Source organism: Heteronotia binoei, chromosome 10 (assembly GCF_032191835.1).
Source record: "Heteronotia binoei isolate CCM8104 ecotype False Entrance Well chromosome 10, APGP_CSIRO_Hbin_v1, whole genome shotgun sequence".
NCBI classification, from domain to species: domain Eukaryota; kingdom Metazoa; phylum Chordata; class Lepidosauria; order Squamata; family Gekkonidae; genus Heteronotia; species Heteronotia binoei.
Genome location: NC_083232.1, coordinates 21,723,586 through 21,750,642, shown reverse-complemented (window position 1 = coordinate 21,750,642; position 27,057 = coordinate 21,723,586). Strand labels below are relative to the sequence as shown.

Below are 27,057 nucleotides of genomic sequence, written 5' to 3'. Positions count from 1 at the left end.
TAAAAAAAAAACTTAAAACATGCTTAAAACGTTAGCACTTGTTGGTCTTAAAGGCGCTTTCTTTGTATTTCTCCCATGGGATCTAGGGAACAGGGCAAAGGAAGCTGTGGCTCTTTTCTTCCTTCCCCAGGGGACTCGAGGTTGGAGCCTTAGCCAATAGAAGGAAGAAGATGAAGATATTGGATTTATATCCTGCCCTCCACTCCGAAGAGTCTCAGAGCGGCTCACAATCTCCTTTATCTTCCTCCCCCACAACAGACACCCTGTGAGGTGGGTGGGGCTGGAGAGGGCTCTCACAACAGCTGCCCTTTCAAGGACAACCTCTGCCAGAGCTATGGCTGACCCAAGGCCATGCTAGCAGGTGCAAGTGGAGTGGGGAATCAAACCCGGTTCTCCCAGATAAGAGTCCGCACACTTAACCACAACACCAAACTGGCTGAAGGAAGACAGACTTGGCTCAGTAGCTCTGCTGTGTGATTGAGAGAGCCAGGAAGAACAAGCTCTGCCTTTCCCTTTCCTCACCAAGGGAGGAGCCTCAGCCAATTGAGAAAAATAGAAGTTTTGCTCTGTAGCTCCTGTGTGATTGAGCAAGCCTTGCAAAGCAAGCTGTTATGAAGAAGGAAGCAAAAGATAGGGAGAAGGAAGCAAGTGATGGCCAGTTGCTTGGGGGCCTGATTCGTCCCCTAGGCAGCATGTTTGACACCCCTGCTCTAGTCTATACCTATTAAAATAAATGGACCTAAACTGGCAAAAGTATCCATAGGAATGCACTGTCAGTGTGAGATCTTTTCACTTGTTGCAGTTCTTGTGCTCAAACAGTAAATAAGGAGAGAATGCGCTAGTCTCAACCCATGGAGTACACACAGCTGCCTTTTGTGTCAATAGGATAATGCAGTGGTTTTCCAAATTCAGTATGCTCAAACGCGTACCCCTCCCCTCCCAAAAAATCTGGATATCTGACTATATGTACTGAAGCCTGAACATATGCACATTGCCCTCTTTGTACAAAATGGCTACCATGCGTATCAGGAGCATCTCCTTGTATGTGCAGTTTCAGTACCAAAACTGTAATAACTGAAAAGGGCTGTAGATGCAGAAAAAAAAAGTCTTATGATACCTTAAAGACTATCACTTGCACACTTTAGAAGAAGAAGAAGAATTGCAGATTTATACCCCGTCCTTCTCTCTGAATCAGAGACTCAGAGTGGCTTACCGTCTCACATATCTTCTCCCCCACAACAGACACCCTGTGAGGTGGGTGGGGCTGAGAAGGCTCTCACAGTAGCTGCCCTTTCAAGGACAACCTCTACCAGAGCTATGGCTGACCCAAGGCTATTCCAGCAGGTGCAAGTGGAGGAGTGGGGAATTAAGCCCAGTTCTCTCAGATAAGTGTCCACACACTTAACCACTACACCAAACTGGCTTAGACATATCAGCTCTGTAAGCCTAGTTTTACCAAGTACCATGCCCTTTGATCTAGATAAGTAGCTGTGTTAGTCCATCTGTAGCAGCAGAAAAGAGTAAGACCAATTTCTCATTTGGCTTGTTCCAGTCTCAGAGCTCTTTTTCCCCTGGCACTTCTGTCCAATTTCTCACAACCTGCCATGAGGCTGCGACTTTCTCCACCTCTTTCCCGTGGCAAGCAAGAGCCTCTGAAAACTGGTTTCTGCTTGCCGTGGGAAAGAGGTGGGGCAAGTCACAGCCCTGCAGCAGTTTGTGCAAAATCGGACAAAAGTGCCAGGGGAAAAGGGCTCCGAGAAATCAGTCTAAGAGTCCAATAGCACCTTAAAAACTAACAAAATTTGAGGCAGGGTATGAGCTCACAAAAGCTGACACCCCACTGCAAATTTTATTAGACTTTAAGCTGCTACTGGAGTCTTACTCCTTGAACCCAGTTTTTTATAACTCAGAATTTTAGCACTTTGTCATTTATATGCTATGATTAATTTAGAAGCAGTTAATAAAAGGTGCAATAAGAAGTTTTTGTTAATCTTGTGTTCATTTTCTTCCACTATTTTTATCCAAAATTGATTAATTACGGCACAGAACCACCAAATACGGTCAAAGTATTTGAAGTAAAACCTCATTTTCTGCAGTCATATTGCACTCTTTTTTAAAATTTTATGTGGAGTATAGTACCATAAATACTGTTTTCTGAAATTTCCCACTATTCTTTAAGAGGATGTTTGGTGAATAATCTGGGTTGTAATTATGCAGTTTAAAGATTTCTCCCATTTTATTTTTAAGAAATTAGTTTCCTTTGTAGAGATATAGTTTAATAAACTCTTGTATAACCGAGACAATATTCCTTTCATTTTTCATTTTTAATATATCCTCAAATTCTGATAAGGTTATGTTATGCAATTTGTCTTCCACTGTTTTCATGTTGCTGTAGTGTTTTAATTTAAAAAGCTGAAACCGTTTTTCATCTATATTATTTTCCATTAAACCCGACATTGCTACAGGTGCGTCATCTACAAAAACAATCAGTCATAATCATTATTCACCCAGCTCTGCCACAATTTGTAATATAAAAGATTCAAAGGGTAAAATTGTTGGTCTCAAACAAGATTGCAATCTGTCCCATGTTATCAAAACATCTATTAAGTTCTTCATGTTTTTCAAACAACTTGAACACAGTTTATGAAACTTATTAGAATACCAAGGAAGGCAAATTAGTGGGATGCATGAACAGTCTTGCTCAAGAACATACCAAGGCACATTCGTATCACTCAGAAGCCATTTATAAATACTTTTTAATTTACTAGCTCGATAGTATCTCCAAAGATTTGGACACATGAAGCTCCTTCTTGCTTTTGTCTTTGAAGATCAGCCAAAGCTACAAGCAACCATCCAAAACACCTGTCATTGACAATAAATCTGCTTAACATAACTAGGTTAACATTTTTAGTGGGTTAAGAAAGGTATTTGCTCTGTTTAACAACTGCTCCGTAGAATTAAACCTCTTGATAAATTCTAATTCTGCAATTCCATGTGGAGTAACGACATCTAATCTGAAATATGAGAAGGGTGTGGCTATTCCTTCTGTAATGGCCCATTCTTTTACCCTTGAGGATATGGGCAGCTCACCTACCCTCCCCCACCCCCCCCCACCCCAAAAACCCGCATTAATGTTACTCAATGGTATGTTTCTACTTATTCTTTCAGGATGTCTTGGTATCTGGGATAACCTAACTTGCTGGCACTCTGCAGAAATTGGAGAGATCGTGACAGTCCCTTGTCCAAAAATTTTTAGCAATTTTTTCAGCAAATCAGGTACTTTATGTATATGAAAGTGTTTTACTGGGGGAGATTTCATGCATCTGCGACAGCAGCAAGAAGTCCAAAATCACTTGACTCACAAAGGGGTGTTTTGAATTTGGTGATGTGTTGAGACTATACTGAAAGTAACACGCCTCTGAAATTCAGATTATTGTTATATATCTTGCTTCGCCACCTGAGTGGCGTAACATCCTTCTAAGTGCACTGAAGCCAGTGCACTTAGAAGCATTGTGTTTCTGCCATTTTAAGACGGGCAGAACCATCACTTATGAAGTGTTACCTGTGTTGTCATTTTGCTACAGGTAGGCACTAACAAGGACCTGTTTTCTATATGCAAGAGAATCAGGTGGGAGGAAGTGGAAGAGGTTGGGCCACACAGCCTCAGACTGTAGGTACTAGATTCCACCCCCAAATCCCTTGCTTTAGGAAGAAAAAGGGTTCTAGCCCAATTTTTGCCTCTTGTTCTGGTTTTCTGTTTGCAAGGAGTTTTTAAATACAGGTCAACCCCTGCCCCCAGAAGTGGAACAGTCCATTTCTTCCAATGCGGCATACTGACTAAAGTGGGACTAAGACCTAGGTTCAGCTCCTAACACTGCCACAAAGCTTGGTGCTGACCTTGGTCTCATCGCGCACTTTTAGCCTAAACTACCTCACTAGGTTGCTGTGAGGCTAAAATGGGGAGCGCATGCACCCTGTACACCACTCAGAGAAAGGAAGGAGTAAAAATATGATCAATAGACAACCACCTCTGCTCTTGGTCACCTTGGTGAATTGGCTTTGGCTTTGGGTCTTGCATTTAGGATGTGTTGCTGAAGAAGAATGATTGTGATGAACAAGTTTGCTGGGGATTGGAGAAATTTGGTGGAGGGAATGATATTGGCAACTACATTGGTATTAGGAATCATCTTCACCCACCCCCTGACAAGGCCCTCATCTCAGCCAATCCTTGGACCATCCTGACTGTGCTGATCCTCCTCTTTCAACTCACTCACCGCTTCCCTACCACCCTCTTAGGCTTGGTTCGCACATGCAGGAGAATGAGGTGACAGCCACCTCATGGACTGCACCACTTCAGACGTCACCATTTTCAGATGAAGGATCACATTTTGGAATGCTTGTTAGAAACTCCCCCAAAATAGAAAAACAGATTGGCAAGCCAATCGAAAGGCAATAATCTTTATTCTTGGTGTGTTGGTTTTCTGTTCAAGGGATTCTTTTAATATGAAGCTGGAAAACTGCACTGAACTGGTGCAGTTCATTCTATCATCTCAGGGCTTTGCTGCCTCATCATTACCACATGTGTGTGAACCAAACCTACCAGCAAATTTACAGTTGCTATCTTTGTCCACCTGACCGTTTCCCTCTGGGCAGCAGGAAGAAGGGACAGGGAATGAAGAGATCTCACTCAGATAGGGCGCCTGCTGGGGGCGCTGTCCATGAACCCACCAGATTTGGAGCTGGTACTGCCTGGCAGGCTACTGTGCATGGCTGGAGGCTTCATTTGCCTTGGCTGATCTCAGATGGTGTGGGCCTATACTTGTATGCATCCTAACTGAATTATTTGAGAATCAGGTCCCCAACTTTACAGTAGATAAATGGGTTTCTTATCGCATCACATATTGACAAGTGCCTATTTGAGTTCCAAAGAATTTGTTTGCATCTTCTGGAAAGCTAATGGGAAATCTTCCGAGTTTGCTCTGCGTTTGATAACTTCTCCCTCACCCCTGCTCCCCCTCCTTTAATTGGATGAGGTTTTTAAAATCCATTACAAGCAAAATCAGAAAAATGGTTGCTGCCCAAGAGTACATTTATCTACCAAGCTGGTTATTTCTCCCAGCAGGATCTGAAGGCTTTAATAGCCATGCCATGGATCATACACTATCACCTGAAATAATATTAGAGAGTAATGGAAGAGTTTGTTGTTTAATGGGGATGATTTTATTCAAATTACTTTTCCATTATGCACGTTTATCACCACAAATTAGGCATCTCAAAAACTGGAGGCTGATAGATCCCCTGCCGAGTAAGTCTTAAATATTGTATAGCAACTTTCTGGATTGTTGCTGACAAACATCTCAACAGGAGAGAACTGGGATGTTAAAACAGGCGAATTCCAAACTGTGAAGCCCCATGGGCAGGGGTGGAATTCTAGCAGGAGCTCCTTTGCATACTAGGCCACACACTCCTGATGTAGCCAATCTTCCAAGAGCTTACAAAAAAGAGCCTTGTAAGCTCTTGGAGGATTGGCTACATCAGGGGTATGTGGCTTAATATGCAAAGGAGCTCCTGCTAGAATTCCACCCCTGCCCATGGTACTACTGTCTGAACCCCGGGGACTGCTTGGCTGGTAGGCAACATTGATGGCCTGGAGCTGAGCCAAGCAGAACTGCTGGTGCTGGTTGGGCTCAGCTAGGTTTGTTCCTAGTCGCCACTGGTGCTCTGGGACTGAAACTGGCCTGGGCCTTACCCAATAAATGAACAGCTCATTTTGCCCAGTACACAGAGATCTAGAGTAAGTATTTGGTAGCTGGTGTTTGGGGAGACTGGGGAGAAAGTTTGCACAAAGTATCCGTTTAGGGCAATGCCTGTGGATAGGCCATACGATTTTGAATTGGACAGGTGAGACAAAAATTTTTGAAAATCTGTGATACACCTGTAACCAGTTGAGGACCAGAGATTCTGCTGGCTTTATTTAGAAGGTCTTGCTGCAGAAAATTGCCAGATGTTGATGCATTACAGAGTTTTTTTGTTTCATTTTTAGGGAATATAAGCAAAAAGTGTACAAGTAGAGGTTGGACAGACATATTTCCAGATTTCCTGCTTGCTTGCGGATTTAAAGAAATCGATGAGACCAGCATGGTAAGACTGCTAGTGCAGCTGCAAAAAATATTGAGGAACAATATGCCCTAGAATGTGCATGATGTTTTCATTGCATGGGTCAAAGAACCCGGTGGAAAAATTTCACAGCAGTGTTCCTTTGGATTTGCTTGATTTTTCCCCTTTCTAATCCTTCCAGTCTCTCTCAAACTGGAAGCCAGTGACATTAGAAATATTAATTTAAAACGCAATTAATGTCAATTAAACATGAATGCTAGAGCTACACCCATAACAGTGATCTCAGCTGCTGGAAAGCCAACATAAACACTGTCTCTGTAGGACATCATTAGTGTATGTCTTAGAGATCCTAATTGAACAACAGAGGAGGTAGTCTCCTACAGATGTTGGATCCAATCCACCCAGGGTTTTTAGATTAAAACCAGCAACTTGAATTGGGTGTGGAGGCAATAGGAGTCCTGGAACAGTGGTAAAATGTTTTAGAACTGCTTTTCTTGTTCCATAGCCTGTGGCTGCACTGAAGGAAGTGGTCAAGTGGGTAGCCATGTTGGTCTCAAGCAACAGAATAAAGTTTGAGTCCAGTGGTGCCTTTAAGTCCAGCAAAATTTAATTCTGGGTGTAACCTTTTGTGTGCTTGCACACTACTTCAGGCATGTGCACAAAAGCTTATACCCAGAATTAAATTTTGTTGGTCTTAAAGGTGCCACTGGACTCTTACGTCAAAGAAGTTGGGTCTGTAGTACGGCTGAATTAACCCTACAGAGCTTTTCTGGTATCATGGTAAATTTCACCACAAACCCAAAATATCTGTGGGTGTGGGTGTTAAATCCTCAGTGTGGCTGCATCTGTGGATCCTTAAAACCAGATACTGGAGCCATGAACAGACAATACAGATCTTTCTACAACCTGAGAAAAGCCCCAGATTGGCAGAGAAATCTGAGCTAAAAAAATCTTTGGGGGGGTTAACCACACCCCAAATGATAGAAACAGCACTGTAACTTTGAGAATTGAATGCCTCCAGTTGCTGTTGCTTGGCAACCACAATAGTATCGCCAGCATTCAAGTCTTAGTTTCTGTCAACGAAAAGCCAGGTGAGGAGGCAGGGCCTTTTTAGGGCCATTTTGTCTTTTGACTGATTGGGACTAGGCCAGGCAGCAGTCACTGGGAGATTTGCTGTCACTCAACTTCTGTGACTCAGCAAGGCCTGACTGCTTGCTTCTGTTCAACAGCAGCCACCCCACAAAAGACTCTGCGTTACAGTGGTTAGAGTTTCAAATTAGGATCTGAGATACCCAGATTTGAAATCACACACTGACACAAGAGTTCACATGGTGGCTTTGAACCAGTCACACACTCTCACTCTAATCTACCTCAGAGATCCCTTGTGAGGATAAAACGGAGAGGAGAATGATGTGAGCTGCGTTGGGTCCTCATTGTGGAGAAAAATTGAGTATAAATAAAGTAAATAAATAACAAGTATAGCTGCTGATGGGGAGATGATAGAAGGTAGTTTGGCTGGTGGTGGATACTGAGAAGAAAGGGGACAGGGAAATGAAAGAAGAAATAACAGGGGAGGGGAAAACAAGATAACCCCTGCAAATCCTTGCAGATCCCCCACTTATGTGTGTGTGTGCTTATGTATATACAGTCAAGTGTTCCAAGTGTATGCATGGGAGCAATATTAAAAAGAATCTGAAAGGTTCCCCCTGATGAAGCTACATGCAAAACCCGTAGGGGTTGCATAATTATTAAAGACTATTTTTCCTTTGCACTATATCATCTTTTGCTTCTTATGTAAATATACATAAACAGGTCCCGTGATCCCAGTGTGCCTTTGTTGGTGGTCCCTTTTCACTTGCCAAAAAGCTGTTGTGATCTGCTTTACATATGCACCACACATTGTACGTGTGTGTGCACGCATGCTCATGCACATTGCATGTATGTAATGAATCATGAATGTTATAATGTTGGATATCTTGAGAATGAAACCTCAGTGCAAATAGTCGGACTTATTACCTATCTTCATACGATGTTAGTTATTTCCTAAAGAGAAGTGTGTGAATGCAATTCATTAGGACTGCTTGCAGGAAAATATATTCAGGACTGAGACAACGACTACCCTTGGGACTGGGGCAAAAGGCAATTCAGCAGCGTGGGTGGAATTTCAGAGCAGTTGACCTTCAAGCCATCTGCATTTTGATATAACATCCAACTTGCAGTTTGTGTCTTTTGGAAGTAGGGCTTTTTTTGTGGCAGGAATTCCTTTGCATATTAGGCCACACACCCCTGATGTAGCCAATCCTCCTGAAGCTTACGGGACTCTTATTACAGGACCTCTACAGTAAGCTCTTAGAGGATTGGCTACATCAGGGGTGTGTAGCCTAATACACAAAGGAGTAAGATCCCATGTGCATGGACTGAGATGCATTTAAATCTTACCAGAATGGGATAAATAGGTTTCCTCCTTCAAGCATTATATTAGAGATAGGAGTTCAGGACAGAGACATACTTCTGAATGCCCAAACATTTCAAGTGGGGTTGGTCACATAGAATGAGGTGACAGACTGATGGGTGGAGTTTTGGATTGTATAATTTCAGACTGCAGGTGTGGAATTGCATATAAAAGTGTCTTGCATGAAGAAAACTAACTCATCAAGATAAAAGGTGTAGCACGGCTCTCTCACTGCAAAAGTCTGTTTGTTCGATTTTAATGAAGGGAGCATTCCAGGACATAACACATTCCAGAAACAGAACACCATATTTTGCTGTCTCATTTGTAGAATAACTCTACCACCCAGTTTATACACGTTGAATAATGAGAGGGTGAAGTGAGGACATAGAATGCGCTGTGCTGCTACAGACTACAGGTGGTGGATTCCCACTTTGGAAGATCGTTAAACTCTCTGCTAATAGAAAACTAGCTTGGCAAGGAGAAAGGTTCTACCACCTCACTTGGCTTGGTGAGCTGCTCTTCTGTTTGCAAGGAGTTTTTAAAAAGAGCGGAGCATCCCCAAATGTGGTCCTCCCCCTTCAAGTCTGCAGTAGTGCTCTCCGATCTGTCATCTCAGGCACTTCATTCCCCTGCATGTGAGAGCTTGGACTGAGAATGATTGAGAATCTAGAACTTGTGGCCTATGAATAGTCATGTTTTGTGTGTGCCTTTGTACCTGTGACCCCTTTCTTAATAGATCATTTAGACCTTTTTGGCAGAGACGACAGCCGTATTTCTCTTGTGAGTCAAGACAACTAAAATTAGCTCTCTTCTGGACTTTCTCATTCAGATCTGTCCAAGCCTAGCATGCTTCTTGTATACGCAGATAGCAGCTGTCCTCAGGCTTTTAAAGCTTTTTTCCATTTTAAAGAATGGCTACTTTCTAATTACACACACAAATACGCTCCTTAAAACACCAAAAACTCAAGTGTGGATTTCATTAATTAAGGGATTTTAAAAGGCTAACCATAACAAATTTCTCAATGAAACGCACCGGAAACATTCTAGCTCTTCCAGCTGCTAAGCATATTGTCAGGACTGTATCCTGCCATGGGCTGTTCTCTTTGCTGCATGTTGGATGTATCTCAGCTGCCTGATTGTGGTGCCTGTGAAAAGGCCGGGGGGGGGGGGAGAAATGATGCTCTGTGCTTTGTAGTTTGATCCAGGTGTGCAGCCATGTTAGTCTGAAGCAGTAGTACAAAGTAGGAGTCCAGTAGCACCTTTAAGACCAACAAAGTTTTATTCCGAATGTAAGCATTTGTAAACATGCATACTTCATCAGACAATTGAACGGGGTGCAGTGAGCAGAGCTACTACCAGCTATAAGTAGCTCTGCTCACAGTACCCCATTCCATTGTTTGATGAAGTATGTATGCATATGAAAGCTTACATTCGGAATAAAACTTTGTTGGTCTTAAAGGTGCTACTGGATTCTTGCTTTGTAGTTTAGGTGTTCTTGCATTTTATGGTTTAGATCCAGTGTCTGCAATTCATAGCTTATCTAGTTGTCATAGAAATTAGGACCTGGTGTGTGGAATGATGGTTCCTTCCTCAGCCCAGGCTGTGTGAACAATATAACTAACTGGTACCGATGTACAGTGGAATAATTATAAAAAAGTCACCGTTCAACAATAAAGATATGCACACTCTCATTGTGTGTACATGCATTTGATTTAGTGCAAATATAAGGCAAAATAGAACAAAAGAACAATAAGGTGTTTGCACTCCCCCAATTCATGCACTTTAAAATTTCTTCTTAGGAAACAGCCTTAACAAAGTTCATAAGTGCTATAGGGTGGAGTCCTTAAAGGTTCCACTTGTGATGTTGTGATGAAGAGAATAAGGAGGAACTGTATAGAAAGGAGTCCTCACGGTTTCACTTGTCTCATACTTTGTCAGCCTCTTTTCTCACCGTTTTCCGGAGCCACAGTAACTTTGTTTCAGACACAGATCAATGCATGCTCTAAACCTCTGCTGCTGGCTCTGTGTGAATGGGCTTGGAAGGTGTGAATTGATTACGTTGGTGTGAAAAGGTGGGAGGGGGGTAACCACTAACTTCATTCCTGGCAACCCCCTGGCTAGAAGGTTGACTCGTGTATCGAAGCAAATAAACTGTACCTATGTTTCCATACGAGAGAGTTGGTTGATACCTGGTTGATCCTCACACATATGTATTACTTCTGAGGTATTAATGTTATGGAAAACTTGCAGCCTCGTGGGGATGTTCCTGCTTTATGAGCAATGCATGGTACCTTTATACTGGATTAATTCATGCACAAAAATTGCATGAATTATATTAATTTAGATAAAAGAGGTTAAAAACTGTCTCCCCTCATATTGTTCCAAGGCAGTTTACGGAACTACATCACTGAAAGAAGGAAGGGTCATCATTTAGGCCACTAATCTTATTAAAAATACAAATATAATAAAACTCTTATATTAAAATACAGCAGTCTAAAAATCATCAATCGCCCCCCCCAAAAAGAAACCCAGTAGCACCAATCAGCCCAATAAATAAAGTTAATCAAAGTCTCTACCCAGAGGCAAAATCCCATATGAAAAGGAGCATCTTAACCTGGCACCTAAGGCTATATAAGCTTTGTGGTAAGTAAACTATTGCATGGATGAAATTTTACACTGAGGTACTACTGTTAATAATGCCCACCTATAGACCACCCTTATTGCCTCTGAAAGTGAGCAGCATACAGGCAGTGCCGCTCATGAGCAAGCATAGGAGAGCAAGAGGTCTTCTAGTAGCCCAGGGCACAAACCCCGTATGGGTTCTCTTGGACCATCTCCCTTGAAAGACGAAGTTGCTGCCCGAGAGCACCCATTCTTTTGTAGGTGTGCACAGTAAAATTTCCTGCTGGCATGTGCCTTGCTTGATTCAAAGGAGAATTCCAAGATCCAAGCAAGATTTCTTTTTATGTAAATAAGGTAAAGGTAGTCCCCTATGCAAGCACTAGTCGTTTCCGTCTCTGGGGTGACATCACATCACGACGTTTTCACAGCCGACTTTTTACAGGATGGTTTGCCATTGCCTTCCCCAGTCATCTACACTTTCTCCCCAGCAAGCTGGGTACTCATTTTACCAACCTCAGAAAGATGGAAGGCTGAGTCAACCTTGAGCCGGCTACGTGAACCCAGCTTTCGCTGGGATCGAACTCAGGTCATGAGCAGAGCGCTTGGACTGCAGTACTGCAGCTTTACCACTCTGCACCACGGGACTCTTACTTTTATTTAAATGGGAAGTGTTTTATATAGTGGCAGGCAGTGCACAAGATGAAAACTAAACAAGGCCATGCCAGATACCCTATTAGATCTGGTTGTTTGTTTATTTAGCTTTCTGCTCCATCCTGTTCAAAAGCCTCATATTGTTAACCAGATGTGGTGGAACAGGCCTGCTTGGGCCTTCAGGCCCTGTTCCATTCTGCCCTCCAGGGTTCTCCCAACACCTGGAGAGGCTTTTCTCTCTCTCATGTAGAGAAAGTGGATCAGGAGAAACTTTTCTTCTCCTGCATGTGATACTAGAAGTCATGGTCACTCTGTGAAACCGATTAACTACACATTCAAGGTAAAGGAAAGGAAGTACTACTTCATACATTAGGTGACTGACCTGTGGGATTCACTGCTATGAGGTCCCTTTGATTTAGATCGATTTGAAAGGGGTTTGGACAAGGATAGGTCTGTTGTTGGCTGCTAGTCAGTGGGACCTCTGATTGTCAGATGCTGGGGAAGAAACAATAGGTAATGGTTGTTATCTTCATGGGATCCCCATGTCTGTTAGCCGCCCTGAGCCCGCCTGGCGGGGAGGGCGGGATATAAAAATAAAATATTATTATTATTATTATTATTATTATTATTATTATTATTATTATTCATTGTAACCAGCCACTTTTGGAAACAGACCATTGAGCTGAACTAGCAGGACTACATTCCAAAGCATGCCTGTATATAGCCTATTGGTACCCTTGTTTGGAAGCATTTGCCAATTTTTCCCCTTCCAGTGCTTATTTGTCAGCATTGCAGTTGGTTATTAAACAGTACTGTATGTCACGTTTTCAGGGTGCAGGCAGGCAGGAATCGAAAGCCAGTCCAAGGTCAAAGTCCAGGAAGTCAAGCAGGAGCCAAGTCACCAATGCAGAATCACAAACCGGAATCAGAAGTCAATGTCCAAAAGCCACAAGGTCAGGGTGCCAAGGAAATCAAGCAGGTCAGGATCAGGAATCAGGAAGGATTCTGCAAGCCAGATAATAGACTTGTTGCTTCCACAAGGTTACCAGGTCCTGGGTGGGAGGTATATGGGAGTCTCAATCAGCCTGCTCCCTGGGTGGCAGTGACTCTGCTAGAACTCAGGGCTGAGAGATCTGAAGCAGCGGTGTGCCTCATGTCTTCGCTCTGAAAGTTCTTTCCGGAGTCTGCTTTGAACTCTTGAGATGGGAGGAGGAGAGCTCAGAGGAGATTGATCGTCAACAGCTGACACTGGTGCCTGGAGAGTGATTGATGGGCCAGCTGCTGTTTGTTCAGCTGAGGAACTGGCTGGCAACTCTTCCAGGTCTGTTAACCCTTCCAGCAACTCCTCTTCATGGCTCATGACACTGTATAGGATTTGATCAGCCATCCTGCCAAGTTTTGCTTAGTGGCCAACACTGTAGTTCACTGAGAGCCAGTTTTGGTGTAGTGGTTAAGTGCGCAGACTCTTAGCTGGGAGAACCGGGTTTGATTCCTCACTCCTCCACATGCACCTCTGATGTGATTTTGGGTCAGCTAAAAGTTCTCTCAAAGCTATTCTGCTCAAGAGCTGTTCTTGGAGAGCTCTCTCAGCCCCACCTACCTCACAGGGTGTCTGTAGTGGGGAGGGGAAGGGAAAGGAGATTTGTAAGCTGTTTGGGAACTCCTTTGGGTAGTGAAGGGTGAGGTATAAATCCAATCTCTTCTCCTCTTTTTCATCAACTGTACCAACCTGCTGATTAACAAGAATCAACCATCGAGGTGCTTCCTCTCATTGGTATGGATTTAGGTCTTTTCTGTGTCTTTACTATCCTTGATGCTCTGATCTACCAGAACAGGAAGAAATTGAATATTTAATTACATACTTTTGGCTTGGAAACTGAATTGTATGAGCATAAAAATGCTAATGAAGAGTCAGCACTTTGAATGAGTATTTTTATGAGTCTTCTTATCGCTGGAACAAGGTAATGAAATCATTGTTATTAAAAACAGTTCTTTGTGTTACATAACATAATGCAATTAGGTCTTCTTGAGACACAGACCATCTTAGTCAAGAGTAGAAGGAAGATGCAGCATTTGATTATGGTTCTTGCTTACATATCTGTGTGTTAACCAGGCTTTCACCTAACAATAATTATCTGGTCCAAAAAGATGCTTGCTCAGAATTATTTGGCATGGTGTATTTGAATTAAATAAGACATCAGCCTGCATTCCTTTGTGCACTGAATACCCCCCATTTATGTCTCTCTTATCCTTCATCAATAGGATTGCTAAATGTAGCCCTGAAATCCACATATTCCTCTTTAATCCCCTTAGTACCGCAGAAGGAAGCAACAGCATCAGCCACTCATTCCTTCTTGATCCTGTCATATGCCCTCTTGCTGAATAATGTACTTTCAGTCCACTTTCAATGAACTTTAGCGGCTATTCGCAAATGGATTTTTACACAGTAAAATCCAGTTGCAAAGTGCATTGGAAGTGAATTGAAAGTGCATTAATCAGCATGTTGGAAAGCGTTAAGTTCAAGACTCGAAGAGTGCTTCATTGAAAGGAAGAGGAGGGCAGCCATATGAGAAGGCATGGGTAGAATTTCTTAGCTGCAATTTCAGCATATTCTGAAGCATTGAAGAATATAATGATAAAGGGCTGATCTCTAGGACCAACTGCAACCCTCTGTAGTGGAACCTAAGTCTAGAATTCCCTCTCTGGGGGGAATTCCTGGCTGCTTCTCTGTTTCAGATAGTAAATTGAAAACATTCAGCAGAGCCTTTGAAGGGACTTCTAATTGCTTCTGTTACTGATGATGATGATACATGGTACTTGTTATTTTGCACAGATGCCATGTGCCATGCTCTTTAAATTAAATAATTCAGCCCTGTTGAGTGCACAAATTACTTTTCGGCTTCTCCAACTACCATAGCTTATGGGTAGGATACTACTGGACCAGTCCACAGTTAAAAGTGCCAGACAAAATTAATATCATACTTACTTATAATTGCTGTAATTGTAATAGCAAAACAATGGTGTGATTCCAGTGTTACCTTAGATATGTGGCAAAACAAACTGTGGGAAATCTTTATATTTAGCAAAGTTACAAGCAGGGCTTTTTTTGTAGCAGGAACTCCTTTGCATATTAGGCCACACCCCCTGATGTAGCCAATCCTCCAAGAGCTTACAGGGTCTACTGTAAGCTCTTGGAGAATTTACTTCATAAGGGGGGTGGCCTAATATGCAAAGGAGTTCCTGCTACAAAAGAAGCCCTGGTTACAAGCCATTCTATTCTACCTAATATAGAGCATTATCAACAAAACTTTCAAGCACTTTGGTACTCTGCAACAGAACATCTCACTAGCTCTGATATCTTTCAAAAAAATCCATATTATAGAGAGTTATCATACTTGTAATCTGAATATTCTTGATTGTTGTTGATTACTGTTTAGATACTCCAATTGTACTCCAAAGCTTAGATACCTTTGAAGTAATTCATGTTCTTTTATTTTCTGTATTTGTAAATAGAAGATTCAATAAAAACTTTAAATTTTAAAAAAGTTCTGGTTTGGGCAGACTAAGTGGGGAGACTACATGTGTGATGCATTCATGTAATTATTAGGAAGGGTACAGTGCAAAATTGTCAAGGAGAGGAGTATTTTGCAGCCTGCAAATTATGTACTTGGGGTTTTCCCTAGCTGCCGTAAGGCAAGAGAAAGCCTTGGCAGATGGTCTGTCTCCATCAGCAGCCATTTCACCTGTCCATACCAAAGGGAGAGGGGAGGCCATGCAAAGCCCTTCCATTGGCCTGTCTGGGACCAACGGTGATTTGGCTCCTCCCCTCTCAGAACTGTCTCATGCAGTGGTCTTTCCATCAGGTCATGACAGAACAGTTGTAGAAATTACTCCAAGAGTTTCTACCTAGATTAGTTTTTTCTCCTTATCATTTTGTGCTGCGTATACCTCCTTTAACTGTGATTAGGTTCCTGAAAAGAGAGTGAAACAGTTCTACAACAGCCTATACAAATTGCCTTCAGTGTCGAAGCTTCCTCCCGGAAGAGCTGCCGCCACCTTCTCTGTGAGCCCCATGGTTCCTTCTGAAGCCCAGTTTCTAGCTCTGCTTCCTAATGGAGTTGGGAGGTGGTTCACCTGCAGCCGTGCCACGTTGCTTCCAGCCCAGCTGCATTGATTTCTGCTTGGGCCAATCAGGCTGCAAAACTGCCACCAAGCCACCTCCCCAAGATTTAATTTTAAAAAATATTACACCCAGGTGTTGTGTTGTGGGCAGTGGTTTTAAATAGTTAACCACTCTGGTGTAATGGCGCCTTGTAATGACAACAAGGTGTTGTCCTTGGTAAATGGTACTGTTCTTACAGCCCTTTCTTACACTCCCAGGGAAATGCTGACTGCCACTTTGGGATCAGTCAGCAATTTTTCTCCAGGCCAGTTTGGCAAGGGATCCTGGAGGTTTTTGCCATCTTCTGGACATGGAGCAGGGGTCACTGAGATGTATGTGTGTGGGGAGGTGTTTGAATTTCCTGCATTGTGAAGGGGGTTGGACTAGACGACCCTGGAGGTCCCTTCCAACTCTGTGATTCTATGATTCTACTGCTTGGTGTATCAGACCAGGGTTTAATGCCAATCAGTGTCTCTCCTGCTCTTAGTGATACAACGCTGTTTACTCCAGAGCAGTTTGAATGTCAAAAATTCTGGTAGGCTTCATATTCCTTACAGCAACAAATTAACCTTTTGTCTACAGATTTTTTTTTGGTCTTGTTAAACAGAAGTGAGAAATGTGCTCTGAAGTGGAAACAACACCCTGTCAAAAACCCAAGCAAGCTAACTATAGCATATTATAGCCAGCAACCGTATTAATAGAAAGCTGTGTGGACTGTCTTCCACATGACTGGATATTTGTTTTTTTAAGAGACAAATGAAATAAACGTTCTTTTGGACAATCTGCTCAGTGAAGTCTAGCAGGGTTTGGTCAGGTTTCTGAGACAGAAAGTGATATGTATATTTTGTAATTAAAACATATAGAACAATAGATGTTTAGAAGGACTTCCAAATCACTGTGCACGAATCCTACAAAGGTGTTCATAGGAGGTGAAATGCCTTAACACCCACAGTTATAGACATTACATTTGGTAATTAACACCAGGCATATGTATTTTATGAACCACAACAGACGTTGTTTATTAGCTGATTATCTTTACTTCTCTTATCCTGTATTGGAACCTTACTGGCTTATAGGAAGTAAACATGTTGCTGACCCTTCCTTATGACCTGCTTCCTTCAGACATTACTGGTACAGCATTAACGCCCAAAATAATAACCAAAAGTTTAATTCGAATGAACGAATGAACTTTATTATTACAGTCATAGACCAATATAAAAACTATAACACATCATATAAAACCCTCCTAAAATACCTAAGATAGTATAAAATACCCTCCTAAAAAAACATAAAATACAATAAAATACATAAGCATTTCCCCACCTATACAATCCAAGATAACTAAAATATAATTGAACCAATTTTAACATTCAAGTCAGTTCCAATTTATATAAATCCTTTAAATCAGAGTATATAAAAACATTTATAAACTAAAATTCCAAGAGATCATACAAGACATGCAGTTTCTTGTTTCTTAGTATGGAACTTCACAAGATAATGGCAAAATTTGGCTATCTGTCTAGAGATAGTTGGACTTGCATCCACCAAAAGTTTCTCCAAACATGCCTCGTCCGCGTCTGCCATTGGTTTAACTACAAACGGGGAAACAAACCTATCCCTCTGTACCTGGTGGAAAGGGCATCGAAAAAACATATGAGTCATCGACTCCACCTCTCCCATAGCACAAGGACAGCGTCGGTCTTCATACGGGACTTTTCTATATTTCCCTTCTAGCACCTTTGAGGGCATGGCTGCGCATCGAGCCAACGTAAAGGCTCTTCTGTGGGCTGGTACCTCCAAATAAAAAAAGTACTTGGCCGTCCTCATAACATATTTGGTCTCAGTAGCTGCTAAAAAAGATCATGGACTAGTGCCTCTGCCACCATCATGCAACCTTTTATAGAAATCCCTATATGTTTCCTTTCTTCCTTCCTCCCTCCCTCCCTCCCTTCCTCCCTCCAGCATGCATGGTCCTATAAATGAAGAAGATGGGTCCCTGTACAGTCAACAGCAGTACTGCATACCACGGGGCCGCCACCATAAATGTGTCAAATTTTGTCCCATAGCATATCAGATCATTAGGTATATTTCCCCACCTATGCTGGTGTTGGCCAATGATATGGGATTACCGAGCATATACGATAATATTACAGCACAAGGATATTGAAATGTAAAAGTGGAGGATTTTATACTAGGGTGCCGTTTTTGGTGGCAGTCCTGTGCTGTACCTAATACGTGGTTTCTTCATAAATATCTGTAGTATGGGGAAGTGAATTGGAGAAGAGAAAAAGGAGAGGCAATTCTCATGAAATACCAGGAAAGATGCCAGATTTCATTTGTTTCCACTCTGCACATGCATAACTTTATTTGAGATGCCATCAAGTAAATGCTTAAAATGGAGCACAGTCCACCCAACCAGCACAGTAGCATTAAACCATAGCAGAAGCATTTTGGTAAAATGTTTTAGTAGCACATTTGGTAGGACAGCTATATCTGAATTACTGGCAGATAAGTCAGTAGACAAATCTAACTGGTATCTGTTTTCAAGAATCTTCTTTGCAACTGGTGTCCAATGTTTTGCTATTTGGGATTATTTCATACATGCATATTTCTGTTTCAATTATTATATTGTTTTTTTTTCATCTCCTCTAGCCTCAGGCTCTTCTACCTTCCATAATGGGCAAGCAGGGCTTTTTTTGTAGCAGGAACTCCTTTGCATATTAGGCCACACACCCCTGATGTAGCCAATCCTCCAAGAGCTTACAGTAGGCCCTGTAAGAAGAGCCCTGTAAGCTCCAGGAGGATTGGCTACATCAGGGGTGTGTGGCCTAATATGCAAAGGAGCTCCTGCTACAAAAAAGCCCCTAGGGCAAGTTATCTCCTCTGTTTATCGCAGCAGGTCCCCATAGCGCATAATGAAGCTTTTCCTTTCCCCCATCCCAACCATCCTACAGGCAACTACCACCAGATACACTGAAGTGTGTCTGGCCATTGCTCATAATGGAAAGGTCACCCATAACAGGAAATCATCCATGCCGCCAGTGTGTAGATTGTACACTGGGATCATTGGATCTACCTATGGAAGTCACAAATGTCATTATGTCCATAATATCTAAGCTTTGCTTAAAACAATGCCATTTTGGTGAATGCCTTATTTTTGCCCTCCTCAGCAACTGATGAATGACATTTTTTTCCCCCTTCATAGGGTTTCTATGTTCTGGTGAAAGCGATTTACACTCTTGGGTACAGTGCGTCTCTCATTGCTCTGACGACAGGAAGTATAATTCTTTGCGTTTTTAGGTACCGTAAGTATGTTTGAAAATGGGAAGGGACAGATATTTTTAAATATCTTGTCTTGATTTTGAACGCTTGTCAAAGGCAAAATAAACCAAAAGGTGAAGAATTTATGAAGAGACTGGAAATGCATATCCTTTTGTTCCATCAGACTTCACTCTTTCAAACGCAGTAGTTTTCAAGGGAACTGGTTCATACATTTCATCAAGTGATAAAAAACAAAATATATACATACATGTGTGAACCATATCTGAGAATAAAAAAATCTTGATCCTGGATAGTATTTCTAATCAGATTTGAGATAGTGCATAGAAAAGCATTCCTTTTAAGCACAGAGGGAATGAGTTCTTTGATCTTTTTAGTTCCATTTGTCAGGACTGGATCTACATGTTTTTTGAGGGGGGGGCAAAATTAAAAAACGACGCCCCCTTATGGGCTATTCTATCATGGTCCCATAGAATACAATGGACTCCATACCCAATTTGGTGCCCCTCCCTCCGTCGGCGCCTGGGGCAAGTATCCCTCTCTGCCCCTCCCCCCCCCCCCCGATCCAGCCCTGCCATTTGTATCTTTGGTAGGCATCTTTTTCTCCTTTGCATGTTCTAGGAATGTGAACTTAAAAGAATGGGAACTATATGACATCACCATGCTTCAAAAATAAAGACTGCAAAGTTAAGCTTTTGGTCATCTGGCAGTGTAGAAATGGAGAAAGCATGACAAAAAGAAACTGAAGTTGTCATTGTTCTTCTAATGCAGCTCTTGATTTATTGCTTGTAAGGAAAAATGGGGGCATCTTCCAGTGTGACCCTGAAATGGGAACCCAGAATTTTGAAACTTCATGAATGCAGTTCTCAGCAAGCTCAGAGAAGTCTCAGTTTATTAATTGTGACATGTTCCCAGGAAAACATTTTTATAATTGCAGCCATATTCAGGTTGATTATCACCACAGATAGCAGTTGAGATGGCATTTTGGACTACAGCTGGAGAGTTGCATGGTGCACTTTCTATAACAAGAGATTCCCTGCCCTTAGAAAACAGTGAGAAGGGTTCTAGCCTAGACTTCCCCCAGTGTATTAGTGTTCTAAACAGATTGCACAGTCAACAACCATTGATTCATTCATTCTATACTTTTCTGTTCTTTGGGGATCTTTGCCATAGGGTGTTTTCGCACTCACGTTTTACTGGCGCCACGACCCTCCTGACGCCGGCGAATCTGCATGGATTTCGCAACAGAAGCGCCGGCGCTCCCAGAAGCGCCGGCGCTTTCCGTCGCTAAGCCAGCGCAAACGTTTTCCTGCATCTTTGCGATTTCCGTTTGCGCTGGCTTAGCGACGGAAGTAGCCGGCGCTTCTGGGAGCGCCGGAGCTTCTGGTGCGAAAGCCATGCAGATTCGCCGGCGTCAGGATGGTCGTGGCGCCAGTAAAACGTGAGTGCGAAAACAGCCATAGTGTCTTCCAAAACAGACTTGTGTTCTTAGATTACAGTAGTCTATAAACAACAAGCCTTGACATGGGTGGTCCAAGGCCAACCTGACCTCATTAGATCTCGGTAGTTAAACAGGATGGGCCCTGCTTGGTCCTTAGATGGGAAACCATCAACAAAGCCAAGGGTTGCTATGCAAAGGCAGGCAATGGCAAACCACCTCTGTAAGTCTCTTGCCTTGAAAACTCCAAGAAGGGCCTGCCTGTCGTCTACAGCTTGACAGCACTTTCCACCACCAGTACCTCAAACAACAGGGCCAAGTAAGGTTTATTGTGAATCTTAAGCAGGCACAGAAACTGCGGCATCATTCAGTAAGGCAGCCTAGGCCCAGGCTATAACTCTACCCTAAGGTTGCCAATCCCCAGTTGGGGCAGGGGATCCCCCAGTTTGGAGGCCCTCCCCCCCAGGATTATCATAAAGCAGGGTGGGGGAGGGAAATGTCCTCTGGGCACTCCATTATTCCCTATGGAGACCAGTCACCATAGGGTATAATGGAGAATTGATCCGTGGGTATCTGGCACTGTGGAGGAGCTGTTTTTTAAAATAGAGGCACCACATTTTCAGCATAGTATCTGGTGCCTCTCCTCAAAAAATCCCCAAGTTTCAAAAAGATTGGACCATGGGGGTCCAATTCTGTGAGCTCCCAAAGAAGGTGCCCCTATCCTCCATTATTTCCGGTGGAAAAAAGGCATTTACAAGGAGTGGGGTCCCCTTGAATATGATGGCCAGAACTCCCTTTGAAGTGCTGTTGTGCTTGTCACAACTTGCTCCTGGCTCCACCCCCAAGTCCCCAGATGTGTCCTGAATTAGACCTGGCAACCCTACTCTACCGTTCTATTTCCTGTTTCCTGTCCTACAGTGCTACATCTCCCAGCAGGCTTTGTTTATAGACACTGGTATGTCTTAGAACACCACAAGATTGCATCCACCTGGAGACAAATCTCTATAGCTGTCTTTGCAGAGACATTCATGGTGTCCATGGAATATCCACTTCAACCCTTTGTGGACGTCATTCCTCCTGCTGCCAGCAGAGAGCATTTTTCAGGCTTGTTACAAGCTGAAGATAGTTTTAGCATTGTAATAGTCTATAGCAACAATGAACTAGTTCCTAGCTTTCATTTCGTTAAAAAATGTAGACCTTATGTTGTCAGGATATAGTGTTGTGTTGCCAATTTTTTATATGAATGCCAAGAAAAGCCTTCTGATGGTAGTGGGAATGGCCAGCACAGGACTTAGGTAAAGAAAATAACACTGGTGTGGGAGGCACCTGGGGGGGAAATGAATACCTTCCCTTACCAGGTTTAGAAAGATTACAGAAAGTGTGGGGGGGGGTGTGCAGAAACAGGACACACTGAAGGATGGTGGTGTGTAGATGCTCCCAGAGACAACGCTCCCATAAGGAAACCAGTCAGGAGCTAAACCACCATATGGAAACAGCCAAAGGCATGTTAAAGTTTTTTTGAAAGCAAAAGGTTGAATAGGAATGCAGTACTATTCTGTTCCAGAGGAAATTTGGAGGAGGATATACTATATAATCGTGTTACCTTACCTCCATGTGCTGGCTTTGAACTCTGTGTTTTAATTTGTTGGACACTTATAGTGACTGTGCCCTGCAGCTTTTGCTGTTCTGCATACAATGATAAGTCAGAGTGTAAATATTTCAGTTAAAAATAAAACATTCAGGAGGACTTTTTGGAGGGAGGAAGTCTGCAGGTTTTGCAGAAGTGCCTTAGGGCCACAAGTTGCCCAGCCTCATAGCAGAGAAGAGATGCTGGAAGAGGCCAGCCGGGGCAGCATTATTACTTAATTGCCCCAGGAAACAATCCTAGATTAAGCAGAATTTTCAACAGCCTGTCTGTCTCAGAAACTACAATGCCTATCTTTTTACGTGTAGGAAACTTCACTGCACTCGGAACTACATACATCTGAATTTGTTCCTGTCTTTCATTCTAAAAGCAATCTCTGTTTTAGTCAAGGATGAGATCCTCTATTCCAACGCCAGCACAGATCATTGCCCAGAGGAGCAACCGTCTTTGGTAAGGAAATAAATTGTTGTTAAAGGTTTCTCTACCTGTTGCATGGGGGTGGGGCAACATCACATCAAAGATAGATGAGGTGCCTTAAGTCTTATATGAGACAAGAGCTAGATACACAGATGAAGTGGAGCTAACAGGTAACCTTGCAAAAAGTCTGCAAGCTGCAAAAGAAAAGAACCAACCAGAATTCAAGGCATAGAATCACAGAGTTGGAAGGGGCCATACAGGCCATCTAGTTCAACCCCCTGCTCAATGCAGGATCAGCTTAGAGCATCCCTGACAAGTGTTTGTTCAGCTGCTGCTTAAAGACTGTCAGTGAGGAAAAGCTCACCACCTCTCTCCCTCCCCTGTTGAGCAACTCTTAATGTAAAGTTTTTCTAATATCCAGCCAGTACCTTCCTGCCCATAATTTAAATCCATTATTGTGAGTCCTCTCCTCTGCTGCCAACAGGAATGGTTCCCTGACCTCATCTAAGTGACACATACTTAAAGAGAGTAATCCTGTCCCCCTCAACCTCCTGAGAGCCAGTTTGGTGTAATGGTTAAGTGCGTGGACTCTTATCTGGGAGAACCGGGTTTGATTCCCCACTCCTCCACTTGCAGCTGCTGGAATGGCCTTGGGTCAGCCATAGCTCTCGCAGGAGTTATCCTTGAAAGGGCAGCTGCTGTGAGAGCCCTCTCAGCCCCACTCACCTCACAGGTTGTCTGTTGTGGGGGGAGAAGGTATAGGAGATTGTAAGCCACTCTGAGTCTCTGATTCAGAGAGAAGGGTGGGGTTTAAATCTGTAGTCTTATTTATTTATTTATTTATTTATTTATTTATTTATTTATTTATTTATTTCATTTATATCCCGCCCTCCCCCACCTTGGCAGGCTCAGGGCGGCTAACAGCCGCTTCTCTTCTTCTCTTGTCCATTGGGCTCATTGGGCTTGGTCTCCAGGCCCCTGATCATCCTTGTCACTCTCCTGTGAACATAAGAGGGGATTTGGGTTGACTCACAGGAATGTAGGAAAGGTGGATGTCAGGAGAAAACAGACATTATGAGAAGATTCCAAGTAGCTAGCCAGAGTTAATAGAACCTGGGAAACCAAAAGGAAGGCACTGAGGAATGAATGGAACTTGCCAAAAAATAGAGGAAGGTCAACTAGATAGGAATAGAGATGGGGAGTTGAATCTGAGTTGCACCATCAGGGGTTTTTTTTTTAGCAGGAATGCACAGGAACGCCATTCCAGCTGGCTTGGTGTCAGGGAGTGTGACCTAATATGCAAATGAGTTCCTGCTGGGATGATTCTACAAAAAAAGCCCTGTCCACCATCATCATTCTCTGGTTTTGGGCTCAGTGCTTCATCTGAAAAATGGAAATAATGACCCATTTTACAGAATTTGGAAGACCAATACAGTTGTAAAGCACTTTTTGAATGAAACAGCTGTAATAAATATACAGTGATAAATGGAGGTAGATATTTAGAAGGTGGAAGATGAACTGTAGTGTGTGCGTAAAGTAACAAAGATCTGGGGACTTATTGACATAGCATAACAGTATTCCATTAAGAGTTTCCATTCTTGTTGTTTAAAAGGTTATACTTATATGCCACCTGTGGAAACCTGCTGTCCAAGACCTCTTCAGCCATCACATAAATACTGTTTCTTGGAAATATAGGGTCCTGCTTTGATCAGTAGGACCAAGGAAAACCAACATTTCTGCACTGAGGGGAGAAACACGCTACTCCACTCCTTTCCTAAACCCTTCCCTTAATTAAATTTGATCGCCTGATCAACCTCCCACGAATAAGCTCTGTGACAGCAATTGGGGGAACTGACATTACTTTTTAGATTCCTGCTGATTAATTTGGAAAGGAGTGACTTTTTTGGTGGGGGGAGGTGGCTAATTTGGAAAGGAGTTCTGCATGTTCTCTGACTGCAGCTTTTATCCTAACTGGTATAAACCAACGTGCTGCAGTCCAATCCAGGAAATGTCAGATCTGAATGCAGGAGCTATTCCTTGTTTAGTTACATAACTGCTGGGGGAACATTCAGAGTGACGCATTCCTCAGTTTTGGAATAGGCTAGCTTCAAAATACGAAGAGAGCATGTTTTTTGAACTGAATTACTTCTGGTCAATTGGTGGTCCTGGATATTATCTGGCTAACCTCAATGGTGGTATCATGTTTAGTTTTGGGAGGATTTCCCCCTCCCTAGAATATATTTGCCTTGAAAAGCACACAGGATATTTGGGAGATAGACATAAAATGTCAGTGGAATATGCCATGGCTTTAAGAGAACAATACCAAACATTTCATTCTAAATGGACTCTGAGAGGCACTTGCTGTTAGTTTTCATTTAATCTATTTTAAAAAGTTATATTTTGAATCAGGTCCAAACAATAGCAAAAAGGCCCTTTGAGGCTACCCATAGAAAAGTTCATGGAAGGAGAAGCCTTGTATGTCAGAACTTATATTGATCAAAAACGAGCTTTCAACAAAGGAAGCCATTTACTGTGTTGCGGAGATTTTCTTTTGCAAAAATGTTTCATCCTCGGTTTGTAACTTTCCAGGTCGGCTGCAAGGCTAGCTTGGTATTTTTCCAGTACTGTGTAATGGCCAACTTTTATTGGCTCTTAGTTGAAGGACTTTATCTCCACGTCCTCCTCATGGTCATATTCTCTCCTAACAGACAGTTCACCATATATCTCCTTATTGGATGGGGTAAGAAGATCCAGTACATGCTCCTTTTTCTCTGTGTATTCCCAACTGTGTATTATTTCGGGTCCTTGTTATCCTAGCAAACAGCATAAGTCATGCATTATGGCCTACCAGGGTGCTGTTTTTACTGTCTTGGGAGGCAGCATGTCAGAAAACGAATCACATTCCTGGTGGGTGACATTTTGTTTGTTGACTCACAACTAATGGAGGATTGAGCTAGGTGCTCAGATTGCTGGCCAGGTTTCCTGAAGAGGCATAGAATCTCAGGAGGAGCTGAGTGCACAAGATTCTAGGGATAGGAGAGTCTTCTTACAAGTTGAGTACTTATCCAGAATTGGGATAGTGAAGAGAGTCTGTACAGAGCTTGGTGGTAGAACATAAGAACATATGAGAAGCCATGTTGGATCAGGCCAACGGCCCATCCAGTCCAACACTCTGTGTCACACAGTGGCAAAAAAAATTTATATATACACACACACTGTGGCTAATAGCCACTGATGGACCTCTGCTCCATATTTTTATCTAAACCCCTCTTGAAGGTGGCTATACTTGTGGCTGCCACCACCTCCTGTGGCAGTGAATTCCACATATTAATCACCCTTTGGGTGAAGAAATACTTCCTTTTATCCGTTTTAACCTGTCTGCTCAGCAAATAGAACATGTGCTTTAGCTTGCAGAAGGTCCCAGAATCAATTCTTGGCATCTCCAATTAAAAGATCTCCAATTACAGGGCAGAGCTTCAACTGCCAGTTAGCAAACACAGTACTGGACAAGACAGGCACAGAGATATTTATGCATAAACTAAGTGAACTATGCCTTGGGGCATAAACTCCTCCCCCTAAAATGACTAAATTATCCTTTGTTTTGGTAATGTTGTTGGCCTTCTTAAGCTTAGAGTAGGGGTGGCCAAACTTGCTTAACGTAAGAGCCACATAGAATAACATGAGATGTCTGAAAGCTGCAAAACATGAACAGGTGTTTGAGAGCCACAAGACATGGAAGGAAGGAAGATGGAGGAGGGAAGGAGAGGTAGAAAGAAAGCAACGTTAACTTTAAATGAATTCTCCAAGCCAGCTGATGGGGCAGTGAAGGCTTTGAGAGCCACACAATATGTATGAAAGATCCACATGTGGCTCCTGAGCCACAGTTTGGCCACCCTTGGTTTAGGGCTTCACTATGTCTTAATCCAGGCCTGGATAGATCAATAGTCTGTGTTCAAGATACATATGTTCATTGTAGTTGCTGTTGGCTCCATGGAAGAAGCCAAGACCATCCTGATATAAGAAGTTGAGGTTGAGGGACATGACATTCTAGTGAACAAAGGGATGCTGTAGAATCTTCCTCTCCTAACCCAGCAAATTATCTTTGGCTTTGTGTCCACTGCTTCTTGTATGTTTTTGCAGATAGCATCCTTCTGCCATCATTTCCTTACTACTGTATGAGTGTCAACTGTATAATGAGAGGGAGCCAATGCTCTCCATTTTTTTCTTAACTGGAGTGTATCAGCTAGAAGATGAAGGAAAACTGCTATAGTTTT

At 42.7% G+C, this 27,057-nt stretch overlaps 1 protein-coding gene across 1 annotated transcript in view; it reads left to right on the top strand.

Moving 5' to 3' along the window:
- Positions 1-27,057, top strand: part of VIPR2 (vasoactive intestinal peptide receptor 2) — an 80,085-nt gene that overhangs the window by 42,850 nt on the left and 10,178 nt on the right. The window contains exons 3-7 of the mRNA XM_060248122.1: positions 3,169-3,276; positions 6,044-6,141; positions 19,210-19,304; positions 22,675-22,816; positions 25,373-25,523. Coding sequence (XP_060104105.1) covers positions 3,169-3,276; positions 6,044-6,141; positions 19,210-19,304; positions 22,675-22,816; positions 25,373-25,523 — 594 coding nt within the window. The remainder of the gene's footprint in view (positions 1-3,168; positions 3,277-6,043; positions 6,142-19,209; positions 19,305-22,674; positions 22,817-25,372; positions 25,524-27,057) is intronic.